The sequence below is a fragment of the Nematostella vectensis genome, chromosome 12 (assembly GCF_932526225.1).
Source record: "Nematostella vectensis chromosome 12, jaNemVect1.1, whole genome shotgun sequence".
Classification (NCBI taxonomy): domain Eukaryota; kingdom Metazoa; phylum Cnidaria; class Anthozoa; order Actiniaria; family Edwardsiidae; genus Nematostella; species Nematostella vectensis.
In genome coordinates, this window is record NC_064045.1 from 11392604 (window position 1) to 11419771 (window position 27168).

The window sequence follows — 27168 nt, forward strand, 5'->3', positions numbered from 1 at the left end:
GCTTTAATAGAGATCACGAGTCCTTTAGCAAGCTTAGAGCTTTTGTGTTTGTGTAATTGTTAAGCCTTGCGCTGTAGAGATCACGAGTCCTTTAGCAAGCTTAGAGCTTTTGTGTTTGTGTAATTGTTAAGCCACGTAGCATCCAGCAACCCAACAAGTGAGGTGTGTTTTTGCAATAACGAATTCCTTCAAGAAAAGTCCTAGTGTGTTAATGTTTTTATTTTAACAAGCCCAGCTCCAGTAATTAAACGCCGCTAGCGTGACGAGTCCAGAAATGCTTCGAGGGAGACGAAGTGCAAACAGGATTGATGGCGAGAACAGCAAACATGGCTGCCCAGCGTTTAATACTAAAAAATATACTTTCCTGGAAAGGGAGTAGTATGTGAGGAGAGTAACCGTTCTACCTGAAAAATACTTTTCCAATCTATAGAATAAGAATATTTTGTAATGAGTTTATTTCAGCCAAATCTTCACAATGCTCCGCTCCGGAATCCGACTCACCACCCCGCATTCCAGAAAATTCCTCGTTTTACCGACACCCGTGATATAAGCAGCTGTGTTTGCACGAGCCCCTGGGAATTACATTCCACAGCGAATTATCTTTTACTCTATACGTGTTCTTAGAGATCCGTAAAATGGGAAGCTGCCAACTGAATACGAATATCGGGATTTTACCCCGTTTTAGTTCGGTTTTGAAGATTTAGGCGAAGCTGTTAGCAATGATATATACCTATTTCAATTAAGTTTAACAATAGGAAAATGGAACAAAGTTTGACAATGCTGTTTTCGTGCTATAGCCAATTCGTTGTTGCGCGACCTCCCAGTCTCAAAAATTCCTTTCTTAGTTTGGGAATAGCGCGTAGTCAATCAAACCAAACAATCAAAACCAGACACACCGCCCCCAAAGCTTGTGTCTGACTATGTGCTATTCTCAAACGAGACAATGATTTTGGATTCGCCGAGGTCGCGCAACACTGAGAATGCCACAAAAAGATACAAGGTTTGTATTCTCTAACCAGTAGTGTAATGCGACTGTCATTTTCCATTTCTTATAAACTTTAATTTTCTTATCATCATTAATTAAAATAGGTATATATTGAATATGTTATATCTTTATGGTTAAACAAAACAAGTAGAAAGTCTTTTCCAGCGAATGAAAAGAAATAAAAAGTATATACATATAAATATGAACAGGTACAATCATATTTATTGATCAAAATTTTCCGTACAATAAATAGCGTATATTATTGTAGTGAAAGAAATGTCAGCTATTTGACTTTTGCGGACGTGAGTAGGAGGGAATAAATATTGTTTTTTAATGGCTAACAATCAGCCTTTGGTCAGAGAGTTGTCATCCCTCCCACCGCTTCAACTCAAATAAGTCAAATAGCTGACAATTAATGGCAAGAAAAGCAAGAACTACATCGTGAGAACGATGTAACATGGAGAAACGCAAAAACAGTGCCAAAATACAAGTGAAAAATAGAAGAATCCAGAAATAAATCCCAAACTTATTGAAAAATCGCGTTGATCTCCAGAAGTTATTGGGAATTCAAATTAAGTTCCAAACTTATAAAAAAACCGCTTTGAACTGCTTTGAACTCCATAACCTATCAGAGGAGCCCCCCAAGACTCCGAAATTTATCAAAAACTCTCCTTGACCTCCAAACATATTGGAAAATCTCCTTGATGACCAAACTTCTCGGAAAATCTCCTTGATCTCGTGTCTGCGACTTTTAATATCCACTACATACGTTATTTTCAGACCCCTTACTCCTGCCGTGCTATAATTTAAACAAGGGACATTATATTACTATGTACCAAGCTCAAACTGTTATCAACTAATATATCCTGGGGTATTCTAGTGTCTACCGCTAAACACTGAAGGATATTACCTGCTTGTCTATCCAACAACAACAAAGATGAAATAAAAAAAGACATTCACAACACAAATAGAGAAGATAAATGGCAGCTGATAAAAATCTAGGAATTTAACAACGACTAAACCTAGTAAGAAAATAATTAAATCAGAAATGTTTCAAAGGCGATAGCTAAGTTATCATGGAGACAACTAAATTTTTTTATCAATAAGATCTAAATCCTACACTGTAGCATATTATAAAGTGAGACTGCGATTTTTAAGGATGACCTCACTGGAGGTCTCAACTAAAGTAAGGCATCTGTTAGAAGACAGGTATAGAGTACGCTACTATTATTTAAACCATGCTAAAGGAAAGATCATGAAAACTCCCGATGAAGGTTTCGCTAAAGTAACTAGAATACTATGAGGAAAACACAACACATTCAAACACAACACCTCAGCCCATAGCAAAACAACCCACAATCAAACCACTCCAGACAACCAATCAGATGTCGTCTTCTAAGAATGGCGGGGGTAGCACAGGCGCAAATATGCTATGATGTCTATGCGCGCGCACAGTAGAACGCACGTGATGTACATTCGGGGCGTCCCGCTAGACAAAACAGGGCTGATACAAATATATTTTTATATTTTTTACAAAAATAAAACGAAAGTATTATGTAGCAATTGTTTCAAAACTGTTCATAAAAGCAGGAAGGATTGAGTCGTTTAATCAAAACGACTCAATCGTTCTCAAAATCACCCAGCTATAAACAACTTTTGAATTTTCTTTACAAAAATATGCAGAAAGAAAACTTTTTTCAGATAGAATTCAAAGAAGCAATCAGAGGACTTTATCAGACAGAATTCAATAAGCAATCAGATGACATTTTTAGATAGAATTTAAAGAAGCAATCAGAGGACTTTATCAAACAGAATTCAATAAGCAATCAAATGACATTTTCAGATAGAATTCAAATAAGAAATCTAAAGGACTTTATCAGACAGAATACAAAGAAGCAATCAGAGGACTTGATGAATCGGAGTTCATGATGGAAAGAAAAAAAACACGAGGCCATCAAAATGCAAAGAGCTCATATCTGCATAAATAATGGGAAAATAAGCTCTACCAGCCAACAATGAGTGACATTTTAGACACTCCACTTTAATGGAGGGATCAAAATTCCGTGGCTGTATTCAATGGCCCCCAAAACCTCAATGATAAATTCGTAGCAACGAGCTACACCTTCATGTAAGAAGTTCAAATAGTCTGCTAATAGCATTGTCTCCTGGCGTACGAGTCAAAGAAAGAATCTCCAATAATCCTGGTCAGAGGCACTTGACGAATGCCTCACAGTAGAGGCGGATAAGCAGGCATCAATAAACTGATAAAGGTGAGGGGAGGAGGGCTAAGGCAGAACCTCTAATATTGCCAAGGCCCAAAACACGGTAAGAAATACCAGGAAATTTGTCTCAATAAAATATCTGTAAGAGGGACAAAAGAGTTCTTATTTCAACAACTCTCAAAGGCCAAGTCTATAACTGTAACATAGGCCGCACACAAGCTGTACGCTCAGACAGGTAAATAAGCTGTACGCTCAGACAGGCCCACAAGCTGTACGCTCAGACAGGCCCACAAGCTGTACGCTCAGACAGGCCCACAAGCTGTACGCTCAGACAGGCCCACAAGCTGTACGCTAAGATAGGCACACAAGCTGTACGCTAAGATAGGCACACAAGCTGTACGCTAAGATAGGCACACAAGCTGTACGCTAAGATAGGCACACAAGCTGTACGCTAAGATAGGCACACAAGCTGTGCGCTAAGATAGGCCCACAAGCTGTGCGCTAAGATAGGCCCACAAGCTGTGCGCTAAGATAGGCACACAAGCTGTACGCTAAGACAGGCCCACAAGCTGTACGCTAAGACAGGCCCACAAGCTGTGCGCTAAGATAGGCCCACAAGCTGTGCGCTAAGATAGGCCCACAAGCTGTGCGCTAAGATAGGCCCACAAGCTGTGCGCTAAGATAGGCCCACAAGCTGTGCGCTAAGATAGGCCCATAAATAGGCCCATAAGCTGTAGGCCCATAGATAGGCCCATAAGCTGTAGGCCCATAGATAGGCCCATAAGCTGTAGGCCCATAGATAGGCCCATAAGCTGTACGCTAAGATAGGCACATAAGCTGTACGCTAAGACAAGCCCCTAAGCTGTACACTAAGATAGGCCCATAAGCTGTACACTAAGACAAGCCCCTAAGCTGTACACAAAGACAGGCCCATAAGCTGTACACAAAGACAGGCCCATAAGCTGTACGCTAAGACAAGCACCTAAGCTACACGCTAAGATAGGTCCATAAGCAGTTCGCTAAGATGGGCCCATAAGCTGTACAGTAAGAGAAAGCCCTCAAGCCATACAACACTGAAAGGTAAACAAATGGAAGAAAAATAACAGGAAAAGGCAAAGTGTGAGATACGTCAACAAGCACTTAACGTCAGTATTTCCTGAATTCCTGCAAATTTTTCAACGGAAGCACCAAACACACAATTCCTTAATTCATGCCAGCGTTTAGGGTAACAAGAACACGTATCGAAGATAAAACTAAGGGCAAACCCGCATCTCTAAGGCACTAAAGTGCGCTTGATACTCAGGGTCATTATTCTTATAAGGTTAATTTGTTCAGGGGACCATCTCTTTGTTCAGTATGTATTGTAACGTCATGGCATGCATCCTAAGGACTTCTAAACGTCACCCAAGTTCATTGCGCGCATTTATACTCGTGATCAAAGATGTTTACAATCGTCAATTCCTTATGACTCTGTTGAAAAACAAAGCCTTCGAAGCAATTTGACATTGTAGAGGTTGCCTTTTTTATGGTACTGATAAGTTCCTAGCACGGCCAAAAGCTGTAGGGCGTGCCAACGCAGACAACTTGCTAAACAATTCAGTGTTCTTCCAAAATACATAACGTGTCAAAAAAAGATGAACGTTTTTATGATCACGGAACGCGAGACAAAATGAACTTACTTTAACCAACAAAATAGTGATTTGAATAAGAATTCCAGGAGCATTATCTAAGCATTATCCCAATTATTATTATCAATTCTAAATAAATATTGATATTCGACTAAACTAAGCTATCGCTGTACTAGGTACTAAGTACTATGCTACCGATACCGACCGTACAGTCTCCGGATAGGGTCATGCTCTGATTGGAGCGCTCATCTACTTCTTTCCGGCCATGGTAAAGTTGACAGCCAGTTTAACCATAGGCGTTCGCCTGCCTTTATCTGCAGGTGACTGTCTGGACTTTTCCTTGCCATACGCATCTGGTGTCTGCCGGTTCGCAACCTTTTCAGAAATATCTAATGATTTATCGGACAAATCCTGGTCAGAAGCATGCGATGGTTCCCTGGAAAACGTCACTGCATTCCTGGAAACGTCCTGGCTTCGACCATTGGTTTCCCTAGCTTGTAAAACAGCTGCTGGGGAGGAACATTCAGAGTTGTTTAATAACTCAGCCTCGATTTCGGACAGCTGTCGAAGGCCTGGGCTCAGCACAGTCTCCTCACGGTCACTAAGCGGCGGAGACGACTGGGAATTAATGGGCTTAAAATAACCTAGAGAAAAGAAGAGAAGGGGTGGTTTTCCTGGACAGCTGACGCTAAACTATCCCGTCTATTAAGAAAGCATAACAAAACAGGGTCTAATACCTCTCAACGGTTAAAAATCGTACTAAGATTACACATAGTTAGTAGGGGTCTCCCTCTACTAACTATGGATTACGAGTCTGCACTTTGTACATCTTTCGTTCATGCTTTCGGCAAACACTCTGAGCATCAAATTCCTTCGAGTGGCCTGTTATTCATGACAGATCCTGAGCAATGAGTGCTTTTTACTACCCAGGTAACCTAAGATAAGTGGCAATATACAGCGCAGACAAAGAAAGCTCGCATTACAATTACGTTAAACTAGTAATCTACTGCCAATTGAGGTAGCCCTTAAAGTTAAACAGATAAATCAACTTCTTTTCCAGTATCATAGTTAAAAATATGAAGTGTCCATACCGATGTTTTTTAGTGTGGCTCTTGGTACCGCCTGTTCGAGCTCTGGCTCCAGTCCGGCGAAAGAAAGTTCATGATCAAATTCGGTGAAGGAAATCAGGTCCCCTATTACTGGGGGTGCAGCAGGGGCAGATGGGAAAAGTAACGGTTCAGGTAGGGTCCGGGGTACTGGGGCCATCATCCAGTCATCGGCATAGGTGACCTCAGAGGTATTGGAAGACGATGCTACCTCCTCAAGCTTGATCAAATCTGTATCAAACCAATTAACAAACAATTCTAGAAAACACATCCGACATCAATAAAGCTTAACAATCTGCTCGAGGGCAGATCCAGGGTTTCTTAAGAGGGGTTGGAGGGGGGACCAAACATATATCGAGAGGTACATTTTTGGAACTCAGCTTGCAAAAATTCCTTCTGAAAAGTCACCACTGCTGCTAGCAGTATTAGTAAAAAGCATCGAGAAAAGGTAGCGTGGAATAATGTGAGTGGGGTAAGCATTCCTTTTGATTTCTTTTGCAAAAGTTGGTTATCCGTTTTTCGTCAAGGAGATAAATGAATGATAAATTTGCATGTAATACCTTCACCACTGACAACACTTGCATCAGTTCCTTCCTCATTCAGTTCTTCTTCTTCTTTTTCTGTTAAAAAGTAACAATATCTAGTAGGTTTTTTTACGGAATCTTAACAAAAACCAGCTCCTGTTGTCTATCATTTCGCAGTTTTTCTTTTCTATTTTTGCAGTTTTTCTGTTGTCTATCGTTTCGCGTTTGCGTTATTGACACTAATCATTTGAATTAATGTAAAAGAAGCAATCATCTGGAAGTTCATACCTTCTTCCACGATCACGGAGTCCTCGCTATCACTGTTGTCTTTGTTTGTTGTATCCCCGGAACTCGATGTCATTGAGCTGGACTCCTGATCTCTCTCATGGCCGCCTGGGGGAAATGGTTAGAATAAGGGCGTTATTCTACTTCTGAGTCTGGAAGTCAATAACAGTTCACGTAGATCGTAATGAACTGTTGGACATAGAAATCAGGAGAACCTTCATGGCTCAGAGATTCTAGTTGTTATGATGTGACTAGAAAGACTATTAAACAGGTTGTAGAAAACTAGATGGCCTGCGTAAGCATGGTCGAATCATAACATTTTCTCAGTTCCTTAAACAATGATGCCTAATAGTCCTGACACGATACCCATTTTAACTTTACAATTTGCGCAACTTTCATGTATGCGGGCCACCCACTACCTATCTGCATACCGATATGCCCAGTCCTTAAATGTTAATCAGTCCAACCCTACTACTTCCTCCTACTCCTCTCGTGTATTCTGGCCACCAAGAGACACATCTGTGCTATCTGTCAAAGGACCATTTTCTCAGCACCCTCAATGGTCCTGATACCGAACTCGACCGAACCCTTCATGCCTCCCTCTCTTACGTATTGTGGCCACGCCCTGACTACCTACAGATATCGTCAAACAACACGTCGGGCGCCTCTGTCAAGAGGACCATCTCCTTAGCAGCCTCACCCTTGTCACCCAATGTTCCTGATAATGTACTCGGCCGAACCCTTCTTCTTGCCTCCCCCTCTTACGTATTGTGGCCACGTCCTGTCTACCTACCGATATCGTCAAGCAACACGTCGGACGCCTCTGTCAAGAGGACCATCTTCTCAGCGCCATCGCCCCTGATGTCCACCAGTCCTGATAACGTACTCGGCTGTACCCTTCTTCTTGCCTCCCCCTCTTACGTATTCTGGCCACGCCCTGACTACCTACCGATATCGTCAAGCAACACGTCGGACGCCTCTGTCAAGAGGACCATCTTCTTAGCAGCCTCACCCCTGTCATCCAATGGTCCCGATAACGTACCCCCTCTTACGTATTGTGGCCACGCCCTGGCTACCTACCGATATCGTCAAGCAACACGTCGGACGCCTCTGTCAAGAGGACCATCTTCTCAGCGCCCTCGCCTCTGATGTCCACCAGTCCTGATATGGTACTCAGTACCTCTGCGATGCGACCGTAGCCATAGTCCGCAGCACGGCAAGGCCGGTTGTACAGTTGTTGGAAACACGGAGCGAACCTAGCAAAGAGATACCAGTTTCGAAACTTTAAAAAGACAAAAAAAGCGCCCCTAGTCCGCAGCACGGCAAGGCCGGTTGTACAGTTGTTGGAAACACGGAGCGAACCTAGCAAAGAGATACCAGGTTCGAAACTTTAAAAAGGCAAAATAAAACTCCCCAGACAGACCCCACCCCGTAGTGAACAAAACTGAAACGATGAGAAATGCGAGGGCCTATCACCCTGTGCAAGGTAAAAAATGTACCAAGCTATGTCCTTCAGCTGTATAGAAGAAATGAAACGAATAACAGAATGACTGACTTCATAACTCTTGCAGACCCTAATCCAGCCCTATAGAAACCTAAGTTAATATCATGCTTTTGTACGAGCAAGAAAAGATACTGTAGATCCAACAAAACAGCCGGCTGTTTGAACTTCATACCTGTTAAGGGAGACACATCCATCGTTTTGTAGAAGGAGCTGCTTGGTCTCTATGGAAAACATCTGCAGAGCAGTCAGGCAGAGGCGCTGCCTAGAGTTTTCACCAACAACCTGCCATCGGAGAAAATATGTCACAGTTAAAATTTCAACTTAACCGTTAGTAAAAGTTTCTTGTTTACTTGAACAAAAAGTAATTAAAAAAGAAACAACTTTCCATTAAATTCGATTCGGAGGTTTGATTTGCTTTAATGTTAGCAATATTAACGTCCAATTTTTACATCCTGTACTGAAGAAACCTGAAGATAAAATATCTCTCAAACACGGCCGCCACCTCTCCCATTCGTGAGATAACTGAAACGGCAGTAAAAAATGAAGAGACCACAAACGCGAGGTTTTCGAAAAAAAAAAAAAAAACCCGATAAGGTCGCTGTACAAGCGTACTATAAAAGAGATCCATGAATTTGCTTGCTTATCTTCTGGGTACCCTGTTTATCCCTTACCTCCACCACGGCAACAACAGCATCAAACAGCTCGATGGAGTTATGGGTACCCTGTGTATATTCTTACCTCCACTACGGCACCAATGGCATCAAGTAACTCAGTGGGGTTCTGGTAGCCATACAGCTGAGGGTGTAGCGGGTTCCCTGTGGTCTTTTCATAGACTTTTTTCAAGGAGGAGACCAAGATTGGCCGTGAGGTCACGTGGTGGTGCAGCATGTTGACTATTTGACGAGCAAAACATCGGAGAAGATACTCCTGTCGCAAGCACACGGCTGCCAGTTCACCAGTGCCGACAACCTGGTGGGTGACAATAAACAATTATTGGATGAGGTTTGAGTGATATCAGAAACAATCGATGTCGAGACCTCCGATTGCATGATTCTCAAAATAAAGCGCGCGCTCTTAGCCAATCAGAATCGACAAAGTGAGCACAATGTTTAAATATATAGATTTAGGCACTGCCTAAAAGCGGAGCCAGCTTTATTACCATATTTTTTATATGAAAGAATCCTTGGCAGTTTAGGTAGATGACCCCCCTGAATTTCTTGTGATAATTAAAAAGCGATCCATAAAAACAATATCCACCTTTATATGCTGTAGAAAGACTCATGTGTTGTAAATCAAAGTGTTGTATACTGTTGTATTGTATTTGACAATATTAATTCAGGAGGGGAGGGGGGCTCCTCATAAAATAGTCAGACAGGGTTTATCGTCCTATCTTTAGTGCATGGAATGCTACTAACTGCTATCCCTCAGGGGGTGTTCAAATTGTCTTCGCTTTTGCTAGCCCTCAGGGGCCTCACACTTAAAGGCCCATAAGCGACTGCGCTAAAATAAAAAGTCTACACATTGTTAAGAAAGAAACCTTTTCTATCGTTGTTAAAATCGCGTTAAAATCGTCGATATGCGCCTCAAAGTTTTAATTAGTTATTACTGTATCGTTTTTTTTTTTTTTTTAATTTTAAGATTTATCTATATGCTGGCATTTATGCGATGTTATATTAACGCGGTTTTACCACCTCGAGCCGAAGGCCGAAGGTCACGGGAAATTGAAGTATGTAAAAATGTTGGTGAAACTTGTGTAACAAACGACAGAGACGAGATGTGGGAACGGTACCGGGTTTAGTTGGTCGCTGTTACAAACGTTACTTTACACAAGTAATTTTAAGATGATGATGGGTATCGTACCGCATCCCTTTTGTATGCTCTCTAATGACAGCAAGCCCAAACAAGAGACCTTCACTGACACCCCGAAAAACGTTTAGTTTCGTTTGGATAAAGGTTCTCAGCCAATGGGTGTTCGAAGAACGAGATTCCAACACAGGCATGCCAGTTGGTTACCCTTGGACGTGACCTACATAATGATTATACGATTATTGTTGACTTCGGAGGTAACGCACTTCACGCTTGCCGAGCTAGTGCGCATGAAAATCTTCATGCGTGACCACAATGATTGACAACATTTCAATCATTTTTGCACTTGCTTCCTTAATACCAATTCTGGCTATACCAGAATTTCACTAGACCTAAACGATGCCTAGAGTTACCTGCTCCCGAAGTCAAAACCAACTTTCTACCGGTGGTTGATGAATACGGAACGGGCATAGATGCTCGATTTACGATTCACGAATATCTTGAAAACAATATGGACCCGCCTACCATAGGGGCCATTTCCCGTTGACTCATAACTAAACAAAACGCATCATTAACTCCCGGCATAAGTTGGCGGTAAATTGACAAAAATGCTAAAGTTATAAAAATAGCGAAACTCATCACCTAGTATTAATTTCCCGCTTCGCAAGTACTAGCGCATCCCGACTCCAAGCAATAATTTCCCGCGTAGCAAGTAGTAGCGTAGCCCCGACACCCTGCGATATTTTCCCGCGTGACACTTGTATTAATCATTCACTGACGTCCAAGAACAACACATAATTCATTTTGCATTTTATGAGTATATTTAACACAAGATAAGAACAACCTTCGCTTTAGTCCTTCGCTTTTTTGCTTTCGTGTCGATGCCAGTATCTTGCCTATAGAGAATCTTGTACGCATTGCGTGATAACAATCACAACGACTACAAAGGAATTTGGGTTTAGTTTTCCTGGAAGTCAAAGTTTTTCAGACTCTGAGCCACTCATTTACATATAGAGGGAATGAAAATAGCAGGTTCGATTCAAAGGTGAGCCTCGATGCAACCCTGAAAATGCAAGAGGAAGTTTTGCCGTGAGTCGAATTTGCAAATCATAGCAGGGAAATAAATACTTCCTATGTGTTCGGCATATATTCTCCTCGAATTCTCGCTTCATGGTTATTAACCTTGAATTTAAATTACAGGTTATAGTACTTATCAGTGATAAAACAAAGAATAGTTTCGAGTGATCGCGTGGAATAAACCAACATCTTTCCCGATGACATCAATCTTTATTTGTCAATGATCCTTATCCAGAAGCACACATTGCTTGGTCGTTTCTCCGTTACGTTATGTTCTTGTCTTCCTAAATAGAGTGGAAACAGCTGAAAAGCTTTCTTCACAGGCGAAAACAAGATGAAACACGCACCTCGAGTGTCGGTAGTGAATAATTATGCGTATTATAATCCACCAATCAAATCGCTCGCAAGACAATGGTGTTATCTCAAAACAACAACAATCGCTTTGGTTGCCAATGGGGCTTTAAAGTGGATCAACACACTCAATTAACAACTGGACATGAATGTAGTCAGAAAAAGGATGGGCATGGTGGTGTTTCAAGGACCACAATACAGGAAAACTGAAGATGTGTTTATTTCTAGTGCTTAGAGAAAGAAATTACTGTTGACCACACCCAAGGTGTTATCCCTTAGGGTCAGAATTTTGCTGATGATCATCCACTTCTGTTTTTATGGCAGTCCCCCTCGCGAAAATGTGTATGGTAAACAGCAATTTTACGATAAGAGATAGCCGATATGGATTAGATGCAGAAATGTAGAATGTAGACAATGTAGAAAAGACTTGAACATAATCTACTAATTAGCTGGCCTGGTCGCATATGCTCGTCACGCGAGTGGTACAGATAGCGGGCACAAAAAAGTGTGACATGACGTCTTTGACCACAAATTTTGAGTCGCCTAGTTTATCAATTTCTATGTATGGAGCTCCGCGCTGGCTCCGCTATAAGCATTTTGTATTGTATTTTCGATGAACTCCAAGTGAGAAATAACTGCTTCCTCAAATCGAAATCATTCAATTGTAACCTATAATACATATTTGAACAACAATTACATAAATGGAATGGAAAGTTAACTACTTAAAGATTGACTAACATAGGCAAGCGGTTAATGTCTTTCAATACAAAAGTTCGCAGAATTCTCAAACATGCAGTTAATTGGTTTCGAGGCCAAATTGGCTAGTCAAAGACTACCGCAAGTCAATTGGTAAGATGGCTCATATGACTTATTCGTACATTTTTATACCTCGACTGTCTAGGGGGCGGCAAGTTCTGTGAAGAAAAGACAACACCAGCTTATCCCTATTTTTTTTCCTACTTTAAAGCAGTCGAATCGCCTGATTTTCACTGAAAAACTAAAACCCCTCTCCTGGATTGCTGGAAACCCTGTGTACTTTTACTTTCGCGACTGAAACTCATTACCTAGATTGCTGGGAACCCTGTGTACACTTTACCTGCACTATGTCGCTGAGTTGCTCCAGTAAAGTGTCAATATTGGGGTAACCCCAGCGCTTTGGCATGATGCCATGGCCCTTGTGACGCGCGTAAATATCGGATAGACCTGCGCGAGCAACACGGCATCCGGGGTACTTCCTAAGGATAGTGACAATGTCGTCAGCAAGGGCGTCAAGGGCACGGTGCTCTGTGGAAAAAAGTGATTATGATTAATCTTTGTTGCTGTTGCGGGCGACATGATGGAAAAACCTGGAAAATTCGCAATTCGAGATAGAGAAAGAAGACACAATTTCTTACAATGGCCATCGGTTCCTTGCATTCCGGACTAATATTTGAAACACAAATAACGTGAGGCCTAAATGCACAAACCCAGATTTTTGCTTTTTAAGATATTTTTCCTTGATCATCCTTGTCCTATGTATGAGCTTAGGGACGAAAAGCTCAAATTTCAATGACACTTTACAAAAAGTCACATCAATTTTTAAAAAGTCGCATTTGATATTTTGTTTGCTATTACTCACTAAGTACTTAGATAAATTTTCCGCCTTATTAGATCTGAAATGAGCTTATTTGAAGCGTTTCCGTCATGTCATAGCGGGCAAGATAAACGGTTTTACATGACGTGGCTTACACAGGGTATAGATGTCAGGAGTTGGGGCTTTTGGGACAACCCTGACAAGAGTTACTAGAGATGCGATGGAAACTAGTTGTTCACAGGTTGTTAATCTACTTATGTTCAAAGGTGGTCTCGCTTTTGCACAGAAAGGGGCAGTAAGAGAATCCATTGATTACCTGAGTCTGTTTTTCTTGTCAAACAAAATATTTGATCCACGCCTTTTCCTTTGATCTGGAAAAGAAAGAAAACCATCGAAATGCCTTGTCATATACACTCGTCTAGCTTCAATCCAGCATTGATCGAGTAGCCCAGTAGGCCTAAAATTCTTCTTCACGGGGTCCTGAAAGGAGAGGGTGAATCCTATTTTCTTTCCTTCATCAAAAGGAAGGCTTCGTCTATCTATATAGTGGAACTTTGTCCTAAAGAAAGTCACTCAAGGCCGATTTCTCCAAAGTCCCCATTAAAAACGTCCATATATTTTCTGTAAATTCTAATCAGCCTTAACAGGACATACCATCACCTTTGTAAAACTATTTGAGTCCTGAGGGTGTCCTTATCAGAGAGGACTTGCCCACAATTGTTTACATCCCAATACCCAGAATGGGCAGTAAGCTTACCTTCAACTCGGTCTCACTGCAATCCAGCATTTCACATATCTTACTAAAAGCGATAGGAAGCTTTCTATTAAATCTCTTCTTGTATGCAGCGGAGAGTCGGCTTGCCACCAGGAACTGACCATCGTGCTCTCTGACAAGTTCCGCTATCTCATCAACAAGGGTATTAGGTAATGATTTAGTGGATTGGCCAAAAGACTGTTTCGTCTTAGATGGCTGGTCTACTTTTCCAGGCAGACCTGCCTTTGATGGCTGGTCTACTTTTCCAAGCAGAACTCCCTTTGATGGGTGCTCTACTTTTCCAGGCGGACCTGACTGGGTCGGTTTTCCAGATGCAGTTTTACGGGGTAAGCTTGAAGAGTTATTTGCTTTTCCAGTCTCAGTTTCTAAGAGACCCACTTTAGCTGCTTGACTTGGACATAAATTGTTTTTCACAGGTAGACTGGATAGATCAGTCACTTTGACCTGCTGATTTCCTTTAAGCTGGCTAACTTTTCTCGGTTGACTTGTATCAGTGCACTGCTGGTTTGTGCTGATTTTCTTCAAGGGACTTTGTTGTGGGGCTGTTTGGGAGTGTCTGGGAGGCGTGGGGGGTGGTGACTCCGGCAAGCAGACGTACTTCACTCCGTTTATATCTATGAGCTAAAAGGCAAGGGTTAGTATAAGAACTATAACACGAGAATGCAATATTAGCAATATCAATCTTTCTTTCTATCTCTGCTATTCTTGATTTCGTCATGATTTACAGGAAATTCAATCTCAGCCAAAAATGTAATGCTTGAATAGAAAAAATACAGATCTCGTCAAAATCTATTTTTCTTTCTTGCATTATACCGTTAATCGCAGAGAGAGAAAAATAATATAAATATAAAATGATCTTGCATTAAAGCCGTCTTAACATAAGCGGAAACACCATTCTTCGTTAAAATATAAAGAATTTGTAAATAACAGGGAACAATAATAAGTCCCAACTAGTCCCTTTATGCGAGTTTTAGTGCAGAGTTTTAGTGTAAATAATAGAGCAGGTGCAATGGTTACTTTAACAAAAGAATCGCCAGAAATCTCCAGCGTACCTGTACAGTGGGTATAGCCGCTAGTAAATCCTCCAGCAGTGTGTATCCGCACTCTCCAATCTTGAAGTACTGTCCGTAACACTCTGCATACTTCAACATGACCTGCGCGACCGGGAGGCGCTGGGACGGGCACGTGGCGAGGAGATCCTGCAGCTCGCGGGACAGGATGTGGAGCGTCATTCGATTTTCGATTTTGTTTGCTTTGTAGCAAGCTAAAAGAGAGAGGAAGTCATTAGGCGGGGTTAAAGAAGGCGAATCATACAATACCGAGTCAAACAAAGCATCCTTTCCCATCGGCTGATTCAAGAGAGCAACTGAGAAACTTTCAGCTGAATAATGTTATTGAAGTATGTGACTGCAATTATTATGGTTGTTTTGATATTTTCAATAACAAAGAATTTGTGGTTGAACGAAATTCTTTTAAATAAGTATGAAATTTGAAAAAGACAAAAACAGAACACATGTATTTCGCGTTTTCGCCCACTTTGCTAAAATGCCTTTTGTTTTCTAAAAGATATTCTAAACCATTCTATTATACCAAGTCATAAAAAAAAAACTTACCTTTATCTATTAGATGGACGGTGCGGGAGTCACCAGTGCCTTGCATCTAGGGAAAGAGAGAGAGAGTTTACAGAACAACCAGAGCAACACTATGGACCACCATCACTAATAGGCATTTATAGCATGAATGTCTTAACCTATTGGTAGGTTCGAATCACTATGCGAGATTCAATCGCTTCCACAATACAAGCTGGTTCATTCTATTGCTTAAGGTAAGGCATCAATAATTACATTTCCGGTTTCAAAGTACATACTGTACTTCACGATTGGCTAAAAAAAGTCACAGCTCCATAATCCATAGCGATCGTGTAAAATATAAAATAAGACGGCTGTTTTGATTTGCTCTTTGTACGGTTTCAAAGTAAACACTTTTCGATTGGCCAATATATTGACCCGTTATTCTTTGAAATCGAAGTGTCCACACCACCGCCGCCGCCACTTGAGTGAAATTTACGTGGTTATTCACAAAACTTGTGTTCCACGAGTAAAAATGACGGCTTTTTCAAACTTTTTCGCGCACGTTATATGATGAAACAATAGCAGCCGAAAGATACTCAAAGTTTGAGCGAAATGCTATACAGTACCTGTGCAGCAGGCTTGACTGCATCCATGAGATCAAGAAGCCTGGAAAATCCATAGTCGGACACCTCACACTTGCGTCCAAAGAACCTTTTATAAGCTGGCATGAAGGCGGTGAGTAGCAATGTCTGGCCTGGCTGGCACTCCAGTAGCGTCCGCACATCTTGCTCAAATACCAGGACCCTGAGGCGCTTGGTGAGCATCACATATCGTTCCATACCATCATCTATAACCTGGACAAAATCGCCAGATCACATATCACTGTACCATCATCTACAAGCTGGACAAAAACCACAGACCACATATGTTCCATCACCTACAAACTGGACAAAAATCACAGACCACATAACAATTTCATTTTGCACTCCATGGTGACAATCTAGAGCATCCAATTCAAACAATCATCAATTGGTCAGCACGTGACCGTGTGGCCTAATGGATAAGGCGTCTGATTCCGAATCAAAATACTAAGGGTTCCAGTCCCTTCGTGGTCGACGTAAAATTTCATTTTGCACTCCCTGGTGATAATCTAGAGCATCCAATTCAAACAATAAGTTTGACGATAGGTCGTCTGGTTCCGGCTTTGGCAAAAACACAGAACACATATGTATGAACCACCATCTATACCATGGACAACAATCACAGATCACACATGTACCATCATCTATAACCTGAACAAGGAACACATTTGTACCATCACCTACAAGCTGAATATGGATCACAGATCACACATGTATTACATGTTATTCTACAAGCTAGAAATCAGAATGTGTATCAAAATATACTGTCTGGACATGGATCATAGAACACAGTGTATACCACCATCTACATCATAGACATTGCTTAGGAACACATGTGCACCACTATCTATAACTTGAACTAGCATTGCTTTAATAAAACAATGAGATCGTACCTCGACGACCGAAGGGAGGGCATCCAGTAAGTCCCTCACAGACGAGAACCCATACACCATAGGGTCAAATGGCAACCGTCTGTTGAACCACTTTTGGTAGGCTGATATCACTTGACTCAGTGGAAGCTTGAACTCTTGCTGTGCCTTTAGCAGCTCTTGGAGTTCAGCAGACAGTTCTAACAGCTTAGAGATGACTCCGCCTGAAAAAAAAAACATATAACTTTTGGTAATCATCCATTGAACACAGAGCAAAGAAATCAGGAAAGCACAAGAAAGCACAAAAAGTCATACGGGGCTGTTCCTAATCGCGAATGTTGTGCAAATGTTGTGCAAATGCGCTTGTTTAATCTCACGCTCACAAATATTCAAAATCTCCGATGCTAAGAGGTCACAACTATGCAACAAACTTAATTTCTTGCTGCAATATTTCAGGCCAACTATTACCTTTTATTCCACGCACTTATATCAAACACGGTCAAAACACAAAGACTATAAATGCAATTGGTACAAAGCTAGGGTCAGGTAATACTTTAGTTTGGATTGGACACAAGTGGCCGTTAGTGATCACCTTACCGTTACGTATCCCAGTCTTAGCCCAGCAGACGGTTTCATTGCCTGCTTCTGACGACGTCACACGTACATTAGGTACCGCCTCTAAGGCCTCTGCTAGAGGTATTCCATTCACACCGACCTCTATATGCTTGTTGAACTTGATCCAGTAACATGCAGCAAAGTTCACTAGGGGAAGATTCCCTTTGTACTGTTTTAAGAGATTGTGGACTTCCAAGGTGAAACTCTCTTGCTCTATGATAACCTTACATGTAAGAACAACGGAAACGTGCTTACACTTAAAAGTCAAAGAATAGGAGACAGAAAAGACCCTTCGTCAATAGCCAATGCTCTAATATTGAGGTCAGGGCTAAAGCACTTATTCACAACACTTTTTTAATTGTCTTAATCTCTATCATTTGGCCACATCGTCTCAACACTCACAAGTGATTTCTACACTACAAGGACATAAGTTAAGTTCTTCTTGGAACATGAGTTACATGACAATGGACTATAATCTAGGTATCTTTTTAACACTTCCAAGAACACTCTTAGAACATGGTTTACTTTGCAAAATCATCTGACCACAATATTACGTAAAAAAAAACTTAAATTAGCTGTGGCCGGTTCCTAGCAGGTTAGCGCTAAGTTTCGGATAAATAAGGCTATCACGACATTTGATTGAATAAAAATGGCATCCATCCCTGTGTTAGCATTAACCTTCTAGGAGCCCGGTCCTGGCCTATAATCTATATTCCACCTGAGCACTTCCAAGAACATGGATTAAAATTCCTTGCCAAGTCTACCTTACCTTAACACTTCCAAGAACATGTGTCACCAGGCTTATCGTCTGACTTCCAGGCTTTCCAAGAATGACTACCAGATCAGGAAGCATGCCTATAGAGCTCATGTCAAAGGCATGTGAGCACTTCTCATAAAACTCGCTCAGGAACTTAGTGAGCGGCATCCAGTGTAAGGGAGCTTCCTTCAGAACTGACGTCACTTCACAGCGTAGGAAGCACAGCTCCTTCTCCTTTTCGGTTGCTATGGTGACAGTGACAGCAGTATTGAATATCTGTTGATTGTGGACCTTTGACATTGCAATCTGGGCGTCCGGAAGTTTTGGGACTTTGACGAAGGCTCGCAAAGGCATGTCTTCTCCTGCGTGGAGAACCACCGAGTACACCTAACATATATGGGAAGTTTTGCATTACTTACACCAACGAATAAGCTATGAATTACCACAAGGTTGAAAAAGTATGTTGAACGCCTTTGTGAAGCAGAGTAGTTGCGCTGACACTATTAGCGTTAGACGGTCGACTGTGTTTTTACCGTGTAGAAAACTTAGAATTAATGGAACTCTTCTCCTTTTTCCCAACACTTACCCACTGTAAGTGTTTTACCCACTAATAGCCGATACTGTAATTACTGTAAAACTGTACACTTTTTACTCTAAGGAGAATTTTCAAGCAGCAGGACAACCTAACAATAGGCGACCTGTATTAAGAAATCATGCAACATTTTGGGAAACACACGCCAAAATAAACATTGAAATGGCTGCAGCATCCACGCCAGAGAGCGATGAAAAATCAAATCTTTTAATGAAAATCATCACTTTCTGATATTTCTTACTGCCTTGTAAGGGCTGAATTTCTGTCATTGTTGTTATCAAGCCGCAAAATGTTCGTGCACGAATTTGCCACAAAAAGTCACAAGTGAAAATCACCTATTTTGCCATCACTTTACTTTACCTTGCAGTGTTCCCTGAACACTGATGCCAACTTCTTCTTTAGCTCCTTCTTACTGACCGTCTCATCAAGGTTCCCCACAAGCAAGTCAATCCCTCCTCGCTGCTGATCGAGCATGGTAAAGTTATGCAGACTTGCCAGCCAGGGCGTGGTCAGGTGGTGACCTCCCATCATGAGGGGGTTCATCGCAGGGAAGGCACCGCTGTGGCTGGGGATATTGATGACCCCAGGGTAATATGGATGTTGCTGCCACATTGTTGGGTAGGCGTAGGTGGCACTGCAAGTTGTGGTTGGGTGTATAGATGTTGTAGCAGACTGAGAGACTATTCTTAAGGGCTTCCCTGTGAAGTCCTCCAAGGGATCATCGTCATCCACTTGCACTCCAGCAGGGTTCTTCACATAGCGATTCCATTCCGAATTTTCCAGACCAGACCCTGGGTTATTATTACTTTTGACCGGCAATGGTCTGGTAGGCTTATCTCTAGTGACGATTGGTATAAAGTTGCTGAGTTTCCTGGACGGAGTTGCTGGGTCCTTGGGGTCCATAGCACGTCTTGATTTCAGTGGGCTTCCCTTGAGAGGGCTTGAACCGTTCACTGATGAATAGACTACCTGTATTGCTGAACCAAACACGTCCTCTCCATCAATCCTCTTCTTAGCCCTAAATAACAATGCGATGTTATTGGTCAAGTGAGTTGAGACATGTAATAGCTACAGCTGTTTCTTACAGAACTCCCAAAAACAAAAAGTAATACGAACAGCTTTAACAGGGTTGTTGTTGAAGTTACAAAGAATGACATGGAACATACACTTAAATATCTTCTATCATCCAACATTTCGTCAACCTGGCAAAATACTTATAGCTTGAGAAAGCATTCATTATTAGATTCCAATATTTGTAATCAAATTTCGGTAAATGAAGATACAGGAGGGGGGCGTAAGGGTTTGCGGTGATGCAGTTTGGCCAATTTTCGTATTTTATACCTCGGTATTGTTGTTTTTTCTAAATTGCGCAGTTTACAGTTATTGACTTATTTTGACGGTTTTGCGGTTTTTTGCATTTTTCTGGCATTTTTTTTAATGAATTAGGTAGTTGATTAAAAAAAAGTAGCTGGTTGTAAAAGGATTGATGCAAAATTAGCTCTGTTAATAATTTTAAACATCAGACAAAATAAGCCAGCGATAAAACGTGAAGCAGCCGGCGGAGCTCTGGCGGTTAACCGCTTGTTTGACCGCCCCAAAGATAATACTTTTAAAGATGTTTTAAGATGGTTATTTCGAAATGCTATCATATATTTGTCTCAACATATCAAATGATAAAAATAGCAAAGGTGTGGCTGTCCAGGGCTCTTGAACTCTTACAGTACCTTGCAGCGCTTGGGTGGTTGGCGAATCTAATAGCAGCTGTTCGCCCTGTAACACTAATCACATGACCCCCACAGTTATCAGATAGCTGCCTCAGCCTCGACTTGATGTGAGCGACGTCTTTCCCAACAGGAAGATTAAGGATTGTGAGCTCAGTGGACAGGCCTGATTCATCACCAGTCTGCAGCCCAGAAATAATTAACTAGACTTTGAGGCATCTTTCACCATGATTCATAATCTTGTTTGGAACTATGTGAAAGCCACTGTTTACTACCGTATAAATGATCTAATAAACGCACCCTATCAAAAGAACGCCTTCTATCTGATGAACGCCTCCCCCCTAAGATTACAAGATTGTTATGAAAGCGCCTCTCTAATGAATGCCCCCTCTATTTAACGCCCACTTCTCTACCCTCCTTCCCAGCTAAAAAGCAAACGGCATAGTAATTTCGGTAATATAAATCACATTTGATTAATCTGAGTTTTGCTTCTATTAGGTGAGACTTGCTTAATGTAAAATAATGCTTGCTATGCAGGCTTTAATCTAACGTGATCCTGACTGAGAATAGAACCCCACTGCACTTGGGTTTGTTATATTTTCATAGTTTGTAAAGAACGGCCCATTCTAATAAATGCCTATCTATTGAACGCCCCCCCTCGGACCGTCGAAATTTAATAGACGCCACAGGCGTTTATAAGATCATTTACGGTAGGTATCTATTGCCAAACATTTCACAGTATCAACAGCTCACAGTTTAGTAAATATAACAAAAAGAGTATAGAGAACAAAAGGTGTGTACTGTACGTATGTTAAAATATCTAAAACTTTTCTTCTACATAAGATTTACCACATCTCAGATAAAGCCTACTAAAGTGGGCTCATGCATATTCATTCTTGTATTGATCAATATCAGACTACAGTAGCCTTGTAGAAGGGGCGTGGCAGGACATGAGGAGTACATAACTTAAACATTTTTGTTTGGAAAGCAAGTCTCTTTTTCATGGGGGAGGGGAGAAACATGCATTGACTGACCTAAAAAAGTGATGTGACTGTATACGATGAGTTCATTTCATAACAAAAACATTTTGTTTCCTTTTCTTGTATGTACAGGAGTAGACTTCATTTTCTTTCAACTCTACAAGCTTAGAGGAAGCTGGCCCTAGCCACAACTTACCCTATTAGGCGTTGTTGCAATGATTGGCAGGTCAGCAGTGAACAGGTCAAAGCGCTTGTTCTCGTGTGCACAAGCAAGCAGTGCTGTCTGTGCATGAGCATTGTGCAAACAGACAACAGTGAGATTATGCCGATGGCGCAGGTCAGAGAGCTCTGCCGCAAAGTTGATATCGCCAGACACAAGGATGACCGTGGCAGGGGAAGGGTAGGATTGTGCAAAGCGGCGAAGTGACTGACGCAGTTTGTCATCAGCAGCATTCTTTGATGTTGCGTTGATGTGTACAACAGTCACCTTGGGAGAGAGAGCAAAATACTTATATACTAAGAACTTTTTGGTTCTTAGTTAAACAGATCCAGGCGCATACACAGGGGGGGGGGGGTGCGCAGGGTGCCAAGTGCACCTCCCTTGGCCAGCAAAAAGTTGGTAATTTCTTATTGAGGGATCATCAAACACTATTATATTTTTTCATAAATGATACCTATGAATGCACCCCCCTCAGCCAATCCTAAATACACGCCTGGTATCATAACACTTTTTCAAAAAGCATGACACAGTAATTTCAATATTCTAGCTTTAAGGGTTTTTGTTATGTAAGATATTCTTAAAAAACAATGCATACTCAAAAATAGATCACACTTGTATTCAAAATGATAAGGTTGAAAAACATGGGATAATAGAGCAAATTTTCAAAATTACCAAAGAAAACTAAAATTGTTTTATATGTTATGGAGTTGCTCCAACAATCAACTATGAGTTTTTCATTAGAACAACGACAATGAAGCCAAACCAATTGATTTGAAATGGCAGCAAGAATTAGTTTTTCGGATGCATTTCATCACAAGGTGGTTTCATTGTATTTCAACCATCTGAGAGCTTGCACATTTACTCCGGCCTATCTATATTTGGTGTATTTGAAGTTGACTCTTTGTATAGTTGATTGTTGGAAGTCTCAAAAGTATTTCTAAGGGGAAACTGACAACAACAAACCAGAGAGGAATGTTTAATATATGTCAAATTTTCATTCATATCATTTACATACTAGAAATTTTTATTGGTATTCATAAATGAAAAAAAAGGAAAACACATAATTAGGTGCGTCTCACCTGAGCCTTGTTGAGATCTTCTATGACTTCCTTTTTCTCCTTATTGATGTCGCACACACACATAAACTCCACCTCCCGCTTATTAGCGAAAAATACTTTTCTAATCTTCCCCACCACGGATAGTGCTGACTTCCCACGAGGTACTGGGCAGTTCTCAATATCCCAAAACACACCAATAGGTTCTGTATAAAGAAAGTATGTAAGAATACTGATAAAATATGAAAACTTGCATCAAATATAGAAACTTCAATCAGTGTTGATCTTTTTTAATACATGGTGGTGATGCGAGGGGCAGCAGGGATGTGGCCGCTTCCCCCCCCCCAGAAAAAAATTATTTTTTAAATAACCCATTTGAGTATGCTTAGCTAAACTGTGCATCACTGTTAAAATATTGTAAAAAAATATTAGTGACAGAGTCAAGTGCAAAATAGATCATACATGTGAAGAGATGTGAACACACCCACACAGTCACACAGTGTGAAGCACCCACACAATCCAACACTCAGAGCTACACAGAATGCTAATAGGCAATACCACACTTACACCCTCTCTATTAAAATTTTTGACAGAAGGTGTATAAGGCACATCAATGATCACCAACCCTTCCCCCCCCCAAGCTGCATTACTCAAGGAGTTTTATAGAATGCTTAAAGCTAACACCACAAAGAATACTTACAAACCCTCATTATTAAAATTACTGACAGGGGATGAATTAGGCCATTTATGAACACCAAACCCTACCCAAGCCGCATTAAAAACTTCTCAGGGAGTCTCCAGAATGCTTAAAGGTAACACCACAAAAATACTTACCCTCGCTATTAATATTCCTCACGGAAGGTGAATTAGGACATCTATGACCACCAAATCCCACCCCATCCAAGCCGCACTCAAAACTACTCAGGGAGTCTCCAGAATGCTCATAGCTGTCTCCACAAGAAAAGCATGTAGTGCTCGATTTTAAAGCATTAGCTCCAGCAGTTAGAGAGCCACGTACAGCAGGCTTTTTGCTAAATAGAGTAGTGTGGTGGCTGTGTGGTTGGGAGGAAGTGTAGATGGGTGTAGGGTGGTACAGCGGTATTTTAACAGGTTGTCCAGAATGGTGCTTAGGGTTGAGGCATGCATGGCGCTGCCTTTCTTCGTCGCTAAAGAAAACAGCTTTGCACTAGAAAACAAAACATGACCAGTCACTGAGATTTAGTTATTGCATCTGAACCAGAATTATACAGTATGCAATGGTAACAAAAGTACATTTTACTCTATATTCAGAGCTGTAGCGGGCCTCGGAAAAATGGGGGGTGCACAATACAAATTCATTAAGAAAATATTGGGGGGTACAGCCACGCCCTTACTTGTCATTTTCTTTGCAAATATTGGGGGGGGGGCATGTGCCCCAAGTGCCCCACCCCCTGTTACGGCCGTGATGTTCAATACAAAAACCATATGTCAACAGCTTTTTCTATTACAAGATGGGGGTTGTGCGTTTTTACTTCATGCCGCTTGGAAGAGTGACAGTGTAACTAAAAATAACCTTCAAACGTAGCAATAACAATAATCACATGGCATGGTGACCACAGCTATTTCTGTGTTATTTTGGGGTACTGTTAGTTTGCACATTTAAAAGTCATGTGACTTCCTAGAGCAGGTCACCTACAGTATTGTGATGTTTCTTGACATACCACGCCACATGCCCCTGAGGGCAAATGTTTTCTCTCCTTCCCTCTTTTGATGTGTTCCTTCATGGCTTCCATCTCCATAAAGTGAGTATCGCATTCCTCAGATCCACACTCCCCGTTACATTTGAAAGCATTGTGGCTTGGACATCTAGGTGGGGGAACTACAGAACACATTAGGTAAAAAGATTTTATTAATGACAATATCAGGTGTCGCATCAGGTGCCAGACCCAAACTCTCCATTAGCGTTATTGCTAGAGCATCTAGTAAAAAGATGGCTCAGCTGGGAATAGCATATATACAGAGATTTCTGTGGCAGTACTAGAAAAACTACAGACAAGCTGTAGAATAACTAGGTGCTCTGCATACATTTTGGCATTTTGAGCATTACAAAATCCTAATGCTCGAAACGTTAAGAGGAACTTACACTCAGAGGTGAAAAACATACCATTTTAACCATGTGTTCATACATTCCCCTATATAGTCACTCAGGTACAATCACCTTAGACTAAAACATTTTTTATATTTGAAAGCATTATGGCTTAAGGTGGGATTGTGGATAATATACAGTGTGAGGATTATTGTAATAAACTGTCAAAATCTAAATGCATTAATTACAACTGATATTTTGAATTGCGGAATGATTGCCACAAAGTACTGTCGCGCATTATAGTTGAGTAGGATCACTCCACTCATAGAACGATCATCCTACTGTACATTAGATATGTCCCCCAGGCCTGTACCCAGGATTTTTCTTGGGGGGGGGGGGGGGTGCGAAATCCGAGAAAACATGGACCTATTTTTTTCTGGGGGAGGTGTGTGTGTGTGTGTGTGGGGGGGGGGGGGGGGGAAGGGATCGAGTTTTCTGATACAAATCTTAACAAAAATGGATTTTTTATGCCTTTGCAGTATCTCCATGGGATGCTTTTTGTCGGATTAGGCTACAAATAAAGTCTGACTCACGGATATATGACATACCAGAGAGTGATCTTGCTTATATTTTATAGTTTTGTCTACAAATAGTATGTCTATTGTGAACCAAAAGTGGACTTTTGGACGTTGTGGGTGGGTGTGTTCGCACCCCCTGCACCCCCCCCCCCCCCCTTGGGTACGGACGGGCCTGTCGTCTTTTGAAGCAAGAAAGTCATGCAGAAGCGAATATTCTCATCCACTGTAGTTATTTTGATCAAGCAATGGTGAATTTGGATGTTTACTCTTCAATAACAGTAGATTGCATTTCCATCTTTTGAAGCAAGAATAAAATTCTTTGGGGATATGATACTTTGGGGCGACTGTTCTTGATACCAATATTTTTAGTAACAGTTCTTCATACAAACAATAGAAAGTAATTGCATTGAGCCAGTTTGTGGCAACTGTTCCTTACCTGTCTGGTATTTTACTGTGTTGTTTTTAGAATGTTTTGAAGAACAGTTGACATCTTCACAAAGTTTACTCTTCCATTTCTCACATTCAACAGTTGATAACAATGCTGCTGCACTGTGACGATAAGGGCACTGAAAAATAAATCAATTGTAAATAACAATGAACATAATTTATGATATGTAATAGTCATGTCCCACTATGAGATTCTGTGTCATAACCCGCAAGGCTTTAGGTACAGTACGAGGGACATTGATATTCATGGCAGCAGAGGGATGACGATGGCACACAGATTTCTTTGCACAATTATTGTCTCTCTGCCATGTAAAATGAATGGGTAAATATGCATAAAAGAAAAAAAAGCTCAAGATTGGTAAATATGTACTATAGACTTTCATTTTTTTTTTCATTTTATTTCTCTAAACCCCTTTTTACATGGATTACATGTTTTTGACTGCATAAAATTTGTGTTGGATGGAGTGGTGTTTACAAAAGTTTACAAAAGCAAATTTTTAGTTTGCCATCTCATTTTCCATTGGGATACCCTGGTCCCCTAAAAAATTGGTGTTATGCAGTGCAGCTAATAAATTTTGGTAAATCAATTTCTCAGAATATTTTCTTCCTCGAATCTTTTATAGACTTCAAGTGTCACTACAATAAAATATATCTTCATGAAAAGAATATTACTGGAAATAACAAACAAGTGTTCGATATTTTAGGAGCTTACCTGACCAGTTTTGAAGGGACAATCTTTTTTATCGATAAAATATGAACAGTCCGCAAGCTTCCTACTGTTTAACTTTTTTTGGCTTGCATTAACCTTGACCATGTGGACTTTACTATAATTTGTAGTGACCTCTTTGGCGTATTTCGTTTCTACAATTTTTCCCAAAATATCGCAACCATTCATTCCCACATTTGCGGCCTCCGCAACATCTGAAGACCAAAAATTGACAAAACCCGACTGCCTAGACTTTCCACTCTCATCCCGTAGGATTACTACGTCTTTCACGGGACCGAACTTATTAAACAACTCAAGCAAAACATTCTCCGTCACGTCTTCTGACAGTCCGCCAATCCAGACCGGGAAGGAAGCCGCCATCTTGAATCCTTCGTTCACTTCCTACGAAGGCTCGCAAGGAGTCCTGGGATATTTATTGCTACCTGGAATACCCAGAATGCAATACAAGGCCCTTGGAGAGATGGAAGCTGGCGAAAAAGCCAGTCGTTTCCTGT

General features: G+C 41.1%; 1 protein-coding gene across 4 annotated transcripts; it reads right to left on the reverse strand.

Annotated features, from left to right (window-relative positions):
* Positions 1 to 1185: 1185 nt before the first annotated feature.
* LOC5520570 lies at positions 1186 to 27056 on the reverse strand. Of its 4 annotated transcripts, none has more exons than XM_048719905.1 (25): positions 26660 to 27056; positions 25937 to 26066; positions 24558 to 24715; positions 23692 to 24043; positions 22882 to 23063; positions 21779 to 22069; positions 20606 to 20784; positions 19242 to 19899; positions 18302 to 18676; positions 17515 to 17755; positions 16942 to 17141; positions 16034 to 16261; positions 15450 to 15495; positions 14889 to 15100; positions 13819 to 14457; positions 13378 to 13432; positions 12585 to 12772; positions 8993 to 9223; positions 8427 to 8536; positions 7901 to 8006; positions 7544 to 7613; positions 6754 to 6858; positions 6502 to 6561; positions 5927 to 6172; positions 1186 to 5341 (listed from the first exon to the last, which is right to left on the reverse strand). In XM_048719905.1, the coding sequence occupies exons 1-25, from the start codon at positions 27032 to 27034 to the stop codon at positions 5085 to 5087; spliced, it is 5694 nt and encodes a 1897-aa protein (XP_048575862.1). In that variant the 5' UTR covers positions 27035 to 27056; the 3' UTR covers positions 1186 to 5084. The 4 variants fall into 4 exon arrangements, with proteins under 4 accessions (XP_048575862.1, XP_048575861.1, XP_048575860.1 ...); XM_048719904.1 differs by having other exon boundaries at positions 1186 to 5344; XM_048719903.1 differs by having other exon boundaries at positions 1186 to 5479.
* Positions 27057 to 27168: the final 112 nt, after the last annotated feature.

Excerpts from the sequence above, each read along its gene's own strand:
- LOC5520570 (XM_048719903.1), bottom strand. The coding sequence starts at position 27,034 with ATGGCGGCTTCCTTCCCGGTCTGGATTGGCGGACTGTCAGAAGACGTG. Across the intron at positions 20,785-21,778 it reads TTGCAACAACGCCTAATAGG|ACTGGTGATGAATCAGGCCT; the intron begins GTAAGTTGTGGC and ends TCTGGGCTGCAG. Across the intron at positions 9,224-12,584 it reads AACTCAGCGACATAGTGCAG|GTTGTCGGCACTGGTGAACT; the intron begins GTAAAGTGTACA and ends GTCACCCACCAG.